Here is a 17,508-nt window from a genome sequence, read left to right as displayed (position 1 = left end):
TCAGTTCAATGACTAATACAATTGGTCTTATCAATCTATCTTCACATGGAGGAACTACCTAAGAGACTTTTCTTGTTTTTGATTGGTTGCCTTTGTTTTATGGTTAATACAGATGCTTTTACTCTTTTCCTCATGGTTATCATTTTAGACTCACATAGACTCTGGGTCACATAACTGCATTTTGATTAACCAGTACCTGGTTATATACTTCCTCACAATGTTCAGTGTATAAAAGCAATATCAAATAGTGTCTGAATATTGTTCTTTCATCATAGAACCTCTTCATATGTCTGAATAATTTCCGATCATATTTTAAACTTGAAATGTTATAAATTTTTACCAATAAATTTGTATGGTATGGTATTTGATTGAGGTAACATCTGAGTCATGGTAACTATTTTCATTTACATTAAATTTCATTTTCAACAATGTATTTTTCTATTATATCTTACAATGTGACGTAGACGACTTTGATTTTCTGTGTTCTCTGTGTCTGCCATCTGCTTTCATGCTGTTGCTTATATGTCACCAGCTTTAATCCATGGCCTCCTGTAGTACCTTAATGTTTCTGCTGTGTTTCTCCAACCTTGAAGTTCTCTTATCTATTGATTTCACCTTGATCTTTGCTGAGAATTTGGCTTGGCTGATATTGATTGTATACAATAATGGGTGTCATTGTGACATTTCAATATATTATGAAGTTTTTCACATAGTCCATGTTTAGTAGGCAAAAGGAAAACATACATTTAAGTTATATGTAAATAAATAAGTTTTAAAGTGTCTAATGTCTAATGCTTGTATTTCAACCCAAAGAATCTATTTTTTTAATTATCCAGTCATCCTTTTAATAAGACTTTTTCCAGAGCTACCGTCTGAAAATGTGCCTCCCATATTTCAAAAGCAATGAGAAATAGTTGCATTTAGAAAACACGCCGACAGAAGATCTGGTTTAATAAATGAGATAGTGACAAAGCACTTGTCCCTATGAACCCAGCCACATTGGGCATTTTATGTGCAGACATTTTTATAGTTCTGGCAGCATTTAGTAGTAGCACACTGACCCTGGATTTATGTATCAGTATGCTGGCCTTTATTTCACATTGCTACTGGATAAAGATACTCGGGCTGAATTTACAACATTTAATATTTTAAGATAATTGATGAGGCATGCCCATCACTTTTCATTTTTTGTGTTAATATGTAACTTGTATAAACCGTTTCTAAATTGGAAACTTTCTAAATGGGGAGTTCATACTAGGACAGTTCATACTAAATGTGTGAATGACCCTTTTCTTATTCTTATTGATTGGAGTCGGTGAATATTGTTAAGTACTCTTTCTTGGAGAACATACTTGTGAAAGAAGGAGAATGCAGGTTATAAAAATCTCATCGCCTGCCCCTTGTTATAGTTAGGGTCTGGCCAGTGAGATTCATTATTGTATATCCACAGTCTTCTTTGATTGATTGTGCAGACGTGAATAGTTGGTCAAGAATTCTCAGAACATACATATAGCACCAGTGTACTTTGAAAACTGCCTCAAATATTAACTCCCTGTAAAAAGAGAAACTCAGAAAAGTATAATGAATTTCTGTCGTGTGGGAAAAAAATTGTAAATTGATTGATTTTTTTTAAGTTGTAGAAGAAAAGTATGTATATAACCTCTAGTTGTATGATGTTTTGGGAGGTAATAAACACGAATAGACATAATAGCTTGAATTTTATGTATTATAGACTGAGTTATATCTCAAAATTAATTATACACATCTTTTTCTAAAGACAAATTGAACACTTAAAGAAAGGCATTTTTGCATTTGGCATCTGAATCTTGTCTTTGTGACAGATTGTTTTCTTTAATATTTAATTTTCTTTCAAAGTAATTCTCTGTACATTGTTTCTTTTTACGTGGTTTATCATGCTACATAAAGAATTAATGTTTTAATGAATTGGCAATGGCATTTGTATAAGCAATAAAAGAAACTGCGTACTTAGAGTGTGATGGATTCTAAGCATAGTAATGCCCTTAGCATAGGAAACAACAAGGGATCCAACCTCCTTTTGTAGATATAACTTAACTTACCTGCACAATGAATTACCTCTAAGGCACATAGACAGAAAACTTCTAAGACGGTCATTTGTGATGTTAATATTTATGAGGCTTCCAAAGAGGGTATGTCTAAATGTTTGGGATTTTCTCTTCTTCACGAGCCACGTCTAGCTTGCTCTCTTGTCCCATATACAGCAAATACAACGTCTAGCTTGCTCTCTTGTCCCATATACAGCAAATACAAATATGATAAAATACATCGAAGAGTTGTATCTTCTTTGTTCCAGAAGCTATAAGTCCTTAGAGTAAGATGTATTGGGGTACATACTTAAGGGGTAAAACACACTCACGCATTCAGACACACACATGCACACTCACATGCATGCATGCACGCACACACACAAGCATCCATACACACACACACCATCTTAGAGTGAATAGTAAACCACAGAGTCCTCATGCTCCTTTCACTGAAAGGTAATACTGCGGTGCATGCTGTCTTATGGCTAAGGATGTGCTTAGATTGGCTCAGAGTCCCTAAGATCCTCCTGCTTCCAGTTACCATCATCTGTAGACTTGCAGTCAGTCTTTTGGTCTGGTACCAGGTGTGCGGCTAAACTCTTCTATGCTGGGTAGATGATTTAATGGAAAAAATACCAAACTCTTTGACATGGGTGATGGACAGAGCTGCTTTTAATGATATTATTGCTCTTTCTTATGTGGCATCTGCCTTTGCAAATAAAAGTCAGAATCTACAGTCTTTTGTAGATTTTGGCTACATATATCTTCTTCAGTGTTGAGGCATGAGAAATGATACAGAGAACAATTTTTTCACTTGCTCAATATTTAATCCAACTGTACTCAAACCTGCACCTTAAGAATTATGTGATTCTGGGGAAGTTTTGTGTTGCTGTTTTAACTACTATGTACTTCTTTTTCTGCCCACGTAAGCTTTAGGAAATAGCATCTACCCACAAAGTTGTTAGAGAAGCCAATGAGATGTTTATACAATATTTAACATAAATTCGGCATATAATGCTTGGAGAATGTTAATTATTTAGATTATGTCTCTATTAATAAATCATTATTTCTCATCATCCTAACTTCAGAAAGGAGGAATGGGCAATAATAGTTCTATGAGAATATTCTCCTGTATGGACATTTTCTAGCTTTCCCCGGAAGCTTGGAGAAACCCTTAAAGTGTTGCGTTGCTTTGCAAACCAAGTACATTAGAAGCCCTCGCTGGTCATAACTTGATGCTGTTTTCTTCTCAAGTTGACACCCGTCTGAAAATGCTATATTTGTTTTCAGTGACCTTCAACCTTACAAAGCCCGGAGAAGCCAGTACTGCTGGGAGTGAGGGCGAGTGGGAGCTCCTCGAGGCGCTCTCTCTGAAGGAGCGGATGGCAAGATACCAAGCAGCTGTCTCCAGGGGTGACGCTCGCAGCTTCTCTGCTAACGTAAGCAACTCTGCAGAACTTTGCGTGAGGAGATATGCATGCTGTCTGTACATACTTCTCCTTTACTTTTGAAAAACAATAAGAGTACTACGCATTAAGATATTTCTTACAGAAGAACCAAAGAATAAAAAATAAATAACGTGAATCTAACTCTGGCCTGATGAAGTGTAGGTGCGCCTTTTGGTGGTTGAATGAACCCCGCGCTCCAGTTTCCTACAGTGAGGAATGGGAATAACTGTCTACCACACAGGGTGTTGGGGAATAACCGGAGAGATAATTTATGTGGAAGCCAAGAGGCACTGCATAAATGTGTTATTATTGTCATCATTACCACTTAACCTATAGCTATTCTACTCAGGAAGGTTGAGAATTAATTTCAAATTTTAATAATGTGGGCTTCTATGCTGCCCTCCTCCGTCTTGTGTATCATTCATTGAAATTCTCTTGCAGTGTAATTTCTTTTGCTTTTCTCTGTATGCAATGAATCCATTAGGAGAGGCTTAATCAACATCGAAATGAGAGAGATTATCAATGCAGGCTCTTTACTAAACCAATTATTTTTATGGGAAACTCTGGGATTCAGAAAGACCACCAATTTTAGAGCCAACCCATAATAAAGTGATGTTCAAAAGAATTGGTTGGATTCTGTATTCTGTGCCCTTCAGCTTACTGAAATATGAGGACATTCTTTTATAATTATAATCCCCAAATTAGCCATGAAGTGTGTGTATGAGAGGGGGAGACATTGAGTGAGACAGAAAGAGAGAGGTTCCCAAAGGCAGGATTTAAAAATAGCTACTCAACATTTACAAATTATTTAGAGACAGGCTGACTGTGCCAAACTCATTAACAGCCCTGAAATTGCAGATGACATTTAAGTTTCTCCGTAGTCATTAAAATACATTTTAGATACTGCATAGATTTGGAATGGATGTGTAGAAGTGACTTAAGTAACTCCATCACTTTCATAACCACAGTATCAGCTCTACAGGACACTCTCTGCTAGTCTTCCTAGTGAGCACCCCCTGCTGGATTGTTTAAGAACATCACCACACAGTAGTCTAAATTACAAGGGAAGCAGTAAACATCGAAGTGTAGAAAATCCTAGAAAAAAAAAAAAGGGAAACTATCAGATAGTTTCTAAGATGAGAAAATGCCTCATTAAATACTTGCTATTTAGTAAACAATGGTTTTACTTAGGGAGATTTAGATCTTTTTTTCTTAATTGGATAATATGTTATAAAACAGATTAGTATCATGGTATGATCTATACTTCCATGGTGCTAAAAAAAACGCTAAAAATGGGGACACAGCCGATTTGCAATGCCAAAGAAATTCTAATTATTAACAATGGCCTATGAAGATGTTAATTCTGTTTAGCCACTGACTGATCTTCCTCTAGCCTTGACATTTTGTGATTTATTGACTTCTGCTACAATTATTCTACCTCCCCTCCCCCATTATCTAGCTGTTAGGAATAACAACATTGCCCTAGTATACTTGTACGAGGTGATGTATTTACTATTGCTCATTATTCCTTGTTGTACCTGCAAAGGGGTAAAATATGAAATGCTGTAAAGAAAAATATCCTTTGACCTTAAAAAAAAAAAGAAAAGAAAAACTCTTTATGATGAGAAACTCTTTCTTGTTGAAAAGCCTCCCTATCAAGGATTTAGTGAAAAGGCAGTGTATTTCAATCATTTTCATGTTTGGTTACTGTTTTCAACCACTGTTCTATGAACCAGAATCACTTCTGATAGTGATCAGAAATGAGGTGGAAATACCAAGCCCTGCCTGCAAGTCAACTCTCACTGGAAGCTGAAAGGACTTCTGCCCCAATTCATGGGTAGTGAAGAATTAGCTGCTGTTGGGTCTGATTAACTGCCCATGGACTATACTGTCTTGTTTCTGGAGGTTATTGAGTGCCTAACTAAAATGGACATGGGTAAATTAAATAATTTTGTTCAATAATAGATGTGGAAATTTTCTACATAAAGGAATATAATAATTGATTTTATTTCTGCCCATATTGTAGTCAAAAATTTAGTGAAAATATGCACGAATGATTATACAATTATGAATTTAAATTCCTAGATCCATGAGGTCAATGCTCTCTTAATTATATTTAATGTTCTATTTTCATACAAGAGATTGTTTCGTCCCTCAAACATCAATGGATCTCAAATATTATGATAAAGGAAATATTACAACGAAGAAGAACATTTATAGGCTCAAAAAGTCCTTGTAAATAGAGACAAACAAAGTAGAATAAAGGTCTTGTTTGTCGGTGCCATCAAGTGCTTCATCCCTTGGCCCGATAAGATTACTTGTGACTCTCTCTCTACACAGTCGACACCAACACCGTAGGGGAAAAATCTAGAATTCACAGATTCAGCCCAAACCAAGCCCAATGAGCTTGCACAGCTAACAGTGACCCACTGTTTACCATTGTGTTAGCTGCCAGCTGGCATTGGCGACTCAAGGGGCACACCATGCCCATGGAACAGCAGCAGTCTGCAGACAGCCCTAGAAGAGAGAATGACGTCATGTGTACAGAGCAACAAATCAAATGTCAGGTTCTCCAGGGCACCTTTATTCTCTTTATCTTATTAGCACACAGCATAAATCTGTTTAAAAAAAAAAAAAAGACTTATTTCCGTGTCCGGTGATTGAAATAGAAGCTTCAGGAACTTTAACTTAGGTTTTTATAAAATCTGGGATTACAATCACTGTTTGTCCATCTTCCCAAATTCTGCTGTTTCCCTTCAGTCCTAGTACCCCAAAACTATTCTTTTTCATTGATGAGGCCTTACATCTTAAGTTGGCCACTGTGTAATATATTTACCTAGGTTTAAGTATTGAGAATTTAAATTAACTCATAATTATTGGCGTATCCATTACATTCCCAGTTTTATTTCGAAGGCCAAATCTAAGTTATGAGGTATTAAAAGTAATACAGATGAGTTGGAGTATTCAGAGCAGGGCACTAAATAAAGTGAGACCACTGGAATGATTCTTTAGGTAGCTGTCTCTCCAGATTGGAACCAAACCTGTAAATCCCACAGTCTCTCTCAGGTAGTTCTTCCTCTACACGACTAGTTAGTTCCAGGTAACCTTAGCACCATTGTTATCCTCCTTCAGGGAGATCTATCTGATGTCATACTAACAACAACAAAGTAGGGGTAGTAATGTTTGCAAGGTTATGAAAACTCAGCAGCTCTTTGCACTTGTGTATGTGTTTGCTTCCAAAGTAGATGTCAAAGGAAAAAGATGGTTATAGCCATATTTTAATCCTCGTGGTAGGTAAGAAGCAGGCTGAGAACCGATGTTTCTTTGAATACCCAGTTTTTGACATAAATACTAAGACTAAAATAATTAATTTGTGTATGATTTTGAATTGTTTATACTTTTTAAATAATAAGGTTCTTGATAATAGTTAAACTTATATTTTAATTGCAATATTATCTGTTTAAGGAGTCCACTTTCAAAATCTTGGTAGATGGGTTTAAAAGAAGTATTGTAGCCTAAACTCACATTTCTGTTTCTTTACTCTCTTATATTGCAAAATTGATTCCTACTTTCTCCTGATGGTAACATGGAATACATAGAAGGATACAATCATTTCCCTTCCCACTGAGCAATTCTGAAATGACCAAGAAAGTATGAAGCCAGAGAAAAGTTGTTATGGTAATACAACTTCTCCAGGGTCTGACAGGAACTCAGAGAACTCTGCACGAGTTCAGACTCCAGCACTTCCACATGGGTGCCTGAGATAGATGGATTTCTCACAGACTTTCAAGAGTTTTGGGTAAAGATGCCAGGACCCTGGATATTCAGAGTAAGCAGGACATGAAGCTATCTGTCAGGCCTCCTGTGATTTATACAGTCCTAGGCTCCCGGGGCTATTTATGTCAGCACTGGACCATACCTCAGGAACCCTGCTGTAGTTGGAAATGTCACTGAATCCCCAACCCTCTCTCATGTAGAACCAGAAGCTTCCCAGGCAAAGGGCTTATACGGGGTCAGGTTTCCTGTCACTTGGCATCCCATCTAAGGCTTGAGTGCCTGCTGGGCTATGGAAGTTGTTGATTCATCAAAACGAAAGCCCTAGGCTCTTAGGCACTTCCCTGTGAGTCCTATAATCTGACAGGGCTCCTTGGTACCCTGCAAGTTGTTTTCCTGGCTCTGGACAGAGATCAGTTTTCTCATCTAAAAATATGCCCTTCTATTCAAACCCTCTATTTATGATACTTGGTTCTGACAGGCCAGTGCTCAAAGCCAAATTGAGATGTGCCAGCTCTAGTGAAAAGTAGCTGGCTTTTTTTTTTTTTGTCTATTCATTGAGGCTGTGATTGAGACAGACAGGTGTGATCGGATTTAATGCCTTCACTTAGTGTCCTGCATTAAAGACCATTAAGCTGTTTCACTTCTCTAAATCTTAGGTTCTTTAGATTAAAATGTAGATAATTGGTGACCATAGCTCCTAACAGGAGTTAACTGAGGGAAATGTAATGTATGCAAAACTCACCTAGCATTCTACCTCTGGAAGCTTCAGTTGTTACTGATAGTTTTAACTCACTTACATAAGGCACTTTATTTCGTTCATCCAAGGTAATTGAAATAAAACTTAGTGTTATTAAAAATTTTTGAATAATCATTCTTGATAATGTGTCTGTTGCCTGTACAGATGTTGGAGATTTTAATGACAGCTTTACTTTGAGTTACAGTTAATTTAATTATTCTCATACCCACAAGTCATCTAGTATATTATTAGAGGAATGCAGTGTTCAGCCTAATATAGACATAAAACTTTATCTGAAACAGGGTAATATTACTCAGTGCTTTGAAGATGCATTGTATAAAACTGGTAGATGGCAAAACAACTGAACAATTTAGTTTCAAAGGAAGGCTGTCAAAATCAGTTTACGTTAATATCTCTTTTGGGTTCCACCCATCAATAATTGTCATCTGTAATGCAAAAATAGCCTGAGCATACCTTCTACACAGATGAAACTCTGAACTGTTGTCCTCTTAAATCACTGTAGGTCATGGAAGAATCCGAAGTATGCACAGTGCCAGGTGGCTTGGCCAAGATGAAGAAACAATTTGAAAAGGATGAAATGACTTCAACCAGGAATGCCTTTTCTGAGTATCAATACCATCACCAGAGCAGATCTGAGCAGGTACTGCCGCTGTGCAAGATGGGTATATCATTTAGGGGTGAATTTGCTCTCACCAGTGTAGAAACATTCCTGCTCTGGTGGTAGAACTATCCCCATTTCTCATTTTAAAGTGGTCATTTAGAAAATCATCTAAGCGTATTGCTGTGTTGGTTTACTCAGCTGAAACATTTTGCCATGTGAGCTATGCTGGAATATTCTCTTTCAGTGTTTTTTTGTTTCAAACATAAGTGAAAGTTAAATAGTATAACTTAGTCAACAAGTAAACAGAAATGCTGAGAGCGATGTTGGCACTGAGCTTCTGCTTCTAGGTTGTGATTCATGATAAACTATCTGTTGGTCGTTTGCATAGTTGAAATATGAAGCATTATTCAGTGTTTGTTGTGGGAGTTTTATTTTGTTTTCTTTTAAAAAAAATCATGAAACATCAAGCAGTAGAATCCAGATGTTACATAAAACCACATAATATGACTTTTGTTTTATAAAACTTTTTCTGTTTCACTACTTCAGAATCATATATCATCAAATATTTTCATGAGATATAATGATTTTTAAATGTAAAAACCCATCAGATAGTTCAGCATGCAGAAAATTCACAACCTCTGTGTAAACAGCTGTACTTTGAGCCTGTGTTTTCCATGAGAAAGGAAGTAACTGGTATGTGAAATTTTGCAATAGCAAATAAAGTGGGTGTGTTTTGTTTAAAAAAAAACTCAGAGGGAATGAAGAGCTAAATAAATTTTATAAATATGAAACATTCAGGTGCTGTATGTGGCAAGAAAGTAGTTAAGGAATCAGGTGCAATGATTAAAAGTGTAATACCTGAACAATAGTTACCTTGCTCTAGTTTTGTCTGGAGAGTGGAAAGGTGTAATACAGTTAGCTAAATACACCTACTGCAGTAATTCTAATGATGCGTACGGGCATATAATGTAAACAAGAGAGCAAGACACGGCCTATTTGTGATCTCATATGTAGCTGCTGGAACAGAAGAAAATGAGTGAGTCAAGCATCATTGGAGAGTTTAACTGAAATTTGTCAAAAATATAAAATAAAACTATGTTAATAACTTAAGTAACCAATTCCTCACAGAAGCAAGAATATGTTTGTAGACATATTTCCATTAGGAAAACTGTGTTACAGGTTGTCAGAATGTAAGTTTTTGGGATTCGCAAATCAGAGTTCAGTTTGAGCTCTGAGACTCGCCTGTTGAATGGTATAGGCCTAGAGCATCCTTCTTGGGTATACACATTTTTGCAGTTATATAAATCCTTCCTACCATGCGTAGAAGGACCTAGTTTAGTACTCTGTATACTTCACTCTGAAATTTGCGATATCTTTTAAGCAAATGACTCCATGTTTTCATTTCATCTAATTATGAATATTATATTCATTATCTACATGACTGTGAAGTTGTACTCACATCTGGAAGCATAAAATAAATCCATGATCCACCCAAATCTCATTCACGAATGAGTAGTGGATTTAGGCTCCTTTGGTTTATCAAATTTGACTTGTACAATTCTCTAATCATTAAATTTGGAGAAAAGTTTGCACAAGAGATGATATATTAGGAACTGGAAGATTGGCAAAGCAAGACCTCTTTGTAGTAGTCAGGGGCACAGATATTAAAGTCAGAATAAGGATCAAGTGTATACACATTTAGTTATCTGTGTGATTCATAGCAAGGTCCTTAACTTCTCTGTGCCTTAAGATTATAATGAAACCTAGCTCCTGGGTGTATCTACAAAAAGTATGTTAATATTTATAAGGATTGAAGCAATGCCTAGGGCTTGCTGTGTAAGGTAACTCAGTGACTAAGAGTAAATGCTGCTCTAATGTTCACACCATGACTCACAGTCACCTCCTTTCCAGCTCCTAGAGATCCATCAGCCTCTTTTAGCTTCCACAGACACTGTTTGGTCACACGTGTAAACAGACCTACAAACAAGCACACACACATAGAGTAAACAAATAAATAGCAGCCTTCAGCATCCTGCCTCTGAGTGGAGGACATGCATTCATCACGGAACAAAGGAACAAATTGCTGTGACTGGCTTCAGTACCTGCTCCTTATTTACCAAGTAGAAGTTCTCACCCTATGTCTATCAATGCAAAGTACATCCCGTGAAAGCGAAACTAAAGGAGACACGGGAGCACTGCGGGCTTCTTGTGAGTTTCATTCAGACGTGCTTCGTGACTGTGAAACACGGAAGTACATGAAAACAGCAAAACAACACAGAGAATATCTGGGCCCAGAGCTGCCATGATCTGTTTAAGCTTCAGTTTCTCTATCTATTCTTCAGATAGGGGAATAATATCTGACAATTCCCTGAGGATAAATACATCCAAGTTATGAAAACGTACTTTATATTATATGGCAATCACAGGTAAAATTAAACTAGTCAGCAGCATTCATCAAATGCCTCTTGAATATAGAATCCTGTGAGAAAATGAAATAAGCCACCTTTACCTTTAAAAAAAGAAAAGACTGTAATTTAAATCTTGATTAGAAATCTGAGATAAATGTCAAATTTGATTCTAGAGGGGAAAGGGAAAACTGTCTCGCATATCCACTTAGACTTTTGAAACAATTTAAATGCATCCTAAAAATGTGTACTTTCCTCACTAGAGACGAAGGACAACATGCATGCCACGATACGATAGTTAATTCTGTCCTTACATAAGCTATCGTCAGCTCAGATAACATTTGCAATCCTCTGGCTTATTGATAGTATTTGAGATCTATCTTCCTGCTCAGTCCTCCTTGGGCCAAATGTATTTAATTTGATGACATGCAGTAACTAATATTAATTTGGAAACCAATTTAATTAGGGTGAATAGAAAGAACATTTGTCTTGGGTTGCTGACAATATTTAATGTCACTGTTAGTAATGTTTTCATTAGTTGTAATAATTAAGTCCAATCTGCCTTTTTTTTTCTTTTTAATGTAGTGAAGTCATTGTTTTCAAGGTAATTGGCTATTTGGTAACAGTGTGTCTTGGAGATCAGCAATTGGAGGAAAGCAGGCTTGAAAACTGAGCTGCCTGTGAAATGAGAAGTCCCTTATACTCATTTATACTTGCTGGAAAGAAAATGAGAAAATGCTTAGTTGTTTTCCCTGTGCCAAAACACCAGACAGAAAGCCCATAAGATGGGTCTTATTTTGACTCACAGTTTCAGGGGATTCAGTCCCTTAAGGCGGAGAAGGCAAGTAGATTGCAGCTCCTCATTGTTGAAGATCAGGAAGCAGACAGTTCAGAACTGGAACCAGAATTAAACATGAGCAATAAGCTGCCCCCTTCGACCCTCAGCAGCCTTGGTCTGCTAGCTACATACCACAGGCAACAGACCAGAGATTTCAAGCTCTCCTGAAACAGCACCACCTGCTAGGAATGAAGGGTTCAAACCTATGAGTCTGTGTGTTATCTTCAACCAAAACAGGAGAACGAAAGCATAGGAACATTCATTGTTGTCATGGTGGTTAAACAAGATGTTGCCTCATCTCATATGTGGGACTAGTTATACTATATGGTTCTGTATATCAGCAGCATCACTGCTGCCCAGGGAAGTAGTCACGGGAAAAATATTAGAGAAAGGATTCAGCCTTTGCACCAGGGAGAAGAGGGATTTGCGGTAGGACAAATTTGGCTTTTTAAAAGAATAGAGTTGGGAACAGGAAGATCATAAGTTTGAGACTAGTCAAGTCTACTATGCAAGTTGCCAGTCTGGGCTACGTAATGAGACTGTTACTTAAAAAACAAACAAACAAACAAACAAACAAATAAATAAATAAATAATCTTGATTGGGTTGCCCCGCTGATTAGTACTGGTTTTTAACAGCACTCATATATATTTTGCCTTTCAATTAAACATTTTTGACTCTAGCAGGAATGATTGATATCTGTCTCTGTCTGGGGATATTGAGCACTCATAATACTTCCTGTTTCTTATTTATGTCAGATTTATACTATCAAACTTTAATTTGTTTTTCACTTTAGGAGTGAGTCTTCAGCATTCTATACTAGAAAAACTAATTGATCCTTCTTGATAAAAGGCAAATATCACTTAAAGGGATATTTTTAATTTTAATGTTTTAGATTTATTTCTTTGAGTATTTTCCTTGTGTGTGTGTGTGTGCGCGCGCGCACGTGCGCACGCACGCGTGGGCATGCGCTTATTTTGTGTGCCTAGCACCTACAGGGTCAAAAAAGAACATCAGATACCCTGTAACTGGAGTTACAGATGGTTGTGGGTGCTACGTAAATTCTGGGAACTATTCAGTTTCTTCTTAGAAGCGGCCAGTGCACTTAATAGCTGAGCCATCTCGGCAGTCCTAAAGGACATTTTTTTTTTTTTGCATTTACTACAACAGCCTCTGGGAGGAACATCTTAGAAATTCAGTTCTTCCATCCTCTAATGAGGACCTCAGAATTCACTGAGGAGAGGCTGCTGGAATGAGCATGTATTGGGAAAGAAACTCCCCTTGTCTCTCCATGTTCATGCCTATGCACCAGTCTGCAGCTTCTAAGTGTCCTTGAGATTTTCATCCTTTTTTAACTGTTTCTTTCATTTAAAAACTCACTAACATATCATTTCCATGCAGTAATATCCACTCACTCTATGGGTACAGCTCAGGGACCACTTTATCTACTTGCAGAGTTATTTAATGTCACTGCAGCCTAGTTCCAGAGTGTGCCCAGCCCTCCAAAAGAAGCCTCAGATCCCATAGTCTAGCTACCAGTGTAGCATTCTGTGCCCCCTTCTCAAGCTCAGCGTTCTCCTTCCGTTTTTTAAAGTGGATTTTCTCATCCTTCTCTTTCCACCATCTTTGTGCACCACCAAGGAGACCTCTAATTGTGGCAGTGCAGAATCCTCTTCCTTTTGGGAGTTGCTTGGTTTCTTGCTGTTTCTTGCTTCATTCTGTGGCTTCAGTGGGAAGGGACAGGTTGGGATCCACACATTTTCAACATGGCTCAGTGCTGTGGTGCACCCAGGAAATGGCCTGTTGTTGTAACTACTGCCCTGGACCTCAGCAAGAGCTAAAAGTATCTGTCCTTCTCCCTACTGCCGTCTCAGATGTGCTGGGAGAAGGCACCTACTTTCTACACAAATGCAAATGTAACCAGTCATACCCTGGAAGACTACATGGCTTTGGAGCGATCCCTGGACAATTTTAGGTCTACAGAAAACATTTATGACAGCTTGTGACAGATGAGAAATGACATCTGAGTGTTTTCAATTCTATAAAGGTGACCTGCAATAATTTCTAAGCAAACTAAATATATTTTTATCAGTTGGATGTGCACATTGCAGAGTTACTCATGCTTTAAAATTACCTTTAATTTATGCCACAGACATCATTTCTCAAGGTCATATGTTGACAGCCCCAACTCCGCCCTGACCCAGGTCACCATCGAAACTAAAGGTGATGGCCAAGAATGTCTTGTATTGTATGTTAATTGTATATACTATTTTAAATAATAGAAAATAATAGCACTCAAAATAAAGCAGTCTGTAGTAATGTTGTGTCCCTGGCTTCCAAATCAGACAACTTGGATTATAATCCCTGAGTCAGCCACCTGTTCTATTCTATATTGTGATGCTAAATATAATACCACAAACTAGTTCATTTATAATGATCTAAAAAGTAGAGGCTCATATTTCGGGGTGCTGGTGTCTAGCATCAAGGTTATGGAACCCAGTAAGGTTTTTTCTTGCCACATCCTAACAGGCAGACAACAAGAGAAGGAGAGAAAGGCATAGAGAGAGAGACAGGAAAAGGATGGGGAGGGGGTACAGGGAGACCCAGATTACCTGACCCATTCGTATGTTAGGCATTTTAATGAGGATGATAATTCTTCACTTAGAAAGGTTGTTTTTAAAATCTTTATGTATGTGGAAGGACGTGAAGATTCCTCTACAACTTAACATTCTTGTCAGTTCTTTGTTTAGCTCTGGGTAACACCCGTTTCTCAGGAGCTGCAGAAATAATTAGAAATTATCTCAAAACGAGCATACCTGTATGTGCTCTGGGCATGTGTTGTTCTGGAATCGTCAGAAACACTGCTGAGTGCACATTTTAAAATTTTAGAATAGTAAGCAGCTCTTCCTCTGAGGAAAAGTGCTTAGCCTCATCTAAGAAAGAGAAAATATGATGTGTCAAACCTCGCAGAACACAGAGGAGAGGAGAAAGAATAAAGCCCCTTTGTGCAGGCATGGCATGTCTCCGGGATGCCACAATGAATGGAGTTTGGTTTTTAAGTAGAAGCAATTGAAAAGGCTAGCGTTGGCTTTTGGAGACCCCTTTGTTCATGGCGTTGTGGCAAGATGTATGAGGAAAAGATGATTTAGTTAGTGTATGAATTGAACCAGGCAGAAAAGGAAAAGATATACTACTTGAAGAAATGAAGAAAAGAGAATGGATTGAAGGGGTTGGTTTGCCATTTCTATGCATATTGAAATTACTGCTCTGTGTGTTATGACTTCTCAGCACATTTTACTTGTTGGGTGGAAAGGGGATAAAAGTAACATGTGGTATAATATGGTTTGTGCAGTTGGAACAACCAACAGAGATACTGCCACATAAATAGGGACCATATACTGGCTGCCTGTAACAGACTCGCTTGGTTAAGAGTTAAAACTATTTCTACAGTAAAATATATGGATGAAAGGTAAATGTTCACGGAGGTTGGTTGGATACATTGCGATATACTCATCCAATGACAAGCAGGCGACTCTAGAAAACAAGCTAGCTTTCTAAATCTCGAGATGGGAAATTTTGTATTTTTACTAAGTGAAAATAAAAGCATCATGTAAAACAATGAAAAAAAAGAGTTAAAACTAATGATAAATCGTCCTCTCGTTGTTGCTTTTTCCCAAAGGCAGCCCTGTGGCCTGTTTACCTTCTATAGTTCTTCCTTGGTGTCTCTGGCTGGAGTGACAAAAAGATTAACTTAGCGCTGACTCAGAATAAGAATCTGAAGACCAAGTGCTTACCAAAGGGTGCACTGTGGCCTAATCAGTTCATGTCTGGAACACTCATGGGAGCCTGATCTGCAGGAGCTGCTCTGTGCAGACTTCAGTTGGCTGGTGATTATGTGGACATCCCAGCTGGTGACCATCCCTTAGTCAACCACTGCTGTTCTCCACAGTTCTTCCCTGCTCTCTTCAGTTTAGAAAGTCAAAGTGCCAACGTCAACCCCATTGTTCGTCTGTAGGTACATGCTTCATGACTGACTGGTTGTTTTTTTTTTTTTTCCCTATTCCTGCTTTAAGAACTGTTGGCCAGTCTCCTGAATGTCTATATCCATGGTTCTCTGGCTGTACCATGCTGCAGCTGGCTGTCTCTCTGCCCTCTTCTTGCTCATTCCCAACTTCTTGTATCTCTATAGGGCATGGTAGGCTCCTGCATTATTTTTAATGCAAATTAAATCCCATGAAATTATATTCTAAGAGAAGCTCCTGTGCTCAAGTTGTGGAGCATCTTCACTGACTGTTGTACTTCCTCTGCTAGTGATGAGGAGCCAATCAGAAATCAAAAGGCAGTCGGATTCAGATTTCTGTTTCTCAGGTGGAAGACAGAGTCGCCTCTCTTAAGATCCTCTACAAACCACCAATTTTTCCCTTGCCTGTCGTGGGGCCTACCTGAGGACAACCTGCCCACTAATTCTTGGCTTGAGTCCCAGATGCAATGGTAGAAGATAGTGGTGGGGTCTGCTATCTGCTTTTCTGGAATCCTCTACTCCTGCAGCAAGCCATCTAGCTAGCCATACAGACTTACTGACCCTACACCTAAACCCACACTGTAAGAACTTAACATCTATAAGAAATTTTGGCATCAAAACCCATCTCCATGTAGACCTATATAGTGGAATACCATGGACACTCTGGGCTGGTTCTGATTTTATTTATTTATTTATTTAGTTAGTTATTTAGTTAGTTAGTTCACTAGTTAGCTAGTTAGTTGTTAGATGAGTGATTGGGATGTATGTAGCTCTCTGAAGTATTCTTTGTCTGTCTACGTATCTGGTTGTTTGTGAACAATAAAGTCTCCTAGAGTCCAGGCTGGCCTTGAAATCACAATGTAGCTGAGACTGCCTTTAACTCTTGATCCTTTTGCCTCCTCCACACACTTCTCAAACACTTGGGCTCTTGGCTTGTGCAGCATGCCTGACCTTCTTAGAGTCATTCTAGTCTGAAAAAAAAAACCAAACATGGTACATAACTAACTCAAAATTGATTCTTTCAAAACCGACCCTTCTTTCTCTCTCCTCCCTCTCTGTCTTTCACCTCCTTCTTCTGCCCCTCTTTTCCTTTCTCCTTCTCTCCCTCTCTCTTTTTCTGAGGCTTACTTCCTGATAGCTGTTCCTTCCTGCTCCTTTGGGCCTTTCCCTTGAGATGCTGGCTATGGTCAAGGAAGGGTGAAGAAAGCAAGGCTTTTAAGAAGCTACAGTTAAATGTAAAAACATTAATTAGACAGTCAAACAGCCAATTCACAAGAAGCCCAAAACCCATTTAATATTTTTCTTAGTAGCAAACTATATTGAAAATAGCATTTTTTTGATTCTAGATTATGCATTAGAATTTTAAAATACATTAACTAGTATGATATAATTTAAGGGTATGTTAAAGTATTAAATTAAACTAGTACGACAAAAATCCAAAGGAATGAATAAATTCATTAGTTCATCAAACTGGTGTTCTACTAATTGATTAAAACTTGGATTTAATGAATTCATTATTTCCATCTGTAGTTTAAAAAAAAATTCACCATGTTATATAACCTGTGCACTTAATGTCCCTTGGATACGAATCTTGATA

At 37.9% G+C, this 17,508-nt stretch overlaps 1 protein-coding gene across 1 annotated transcript in view; it reads left to right on the top strand.

Moving 5' to 3' along the window:
• Xirp2 (xin actin binding repeat containing 2) overlaps positions 1–17,508 on the top strand; it is a 255,809-nt gene that overhangs the window by 212,984 nt on the left and 25,317 nt on the right. Inside the window, 2 exon segments of the mRNA XM_050123573.1 lie at positions 3,357–3,505; positions 8,551–8,688. Coding sequence (XP_049979530.1) covers positions 3,357–3,505; positions 8,551–8,688 — 287 coding nt within the window.

The sequence above is a fragment of the Alexandromys fortis genome, unplaced genomic scaffold (genome assembly GCF_014885135.2).
Source record: "Alexandromys fortis isolate MF-2015 unplaced genomic scaffold, M_Fortis_MF-2015_v1.1 scaffold_8_9099976_23576923, whole genome shotgun sequence".
NCBI classification, from domain to species: Eukaryota; Metazoa; Chordata; class Mammalia; order Rodentia; family Cricetidae; genus Alexandromys; species Alexandromys fortis.
Note: the sequence above shows the minus strand (reverse complement) of the source record. Positions and strands in the feature narration are given on the sequence as shown.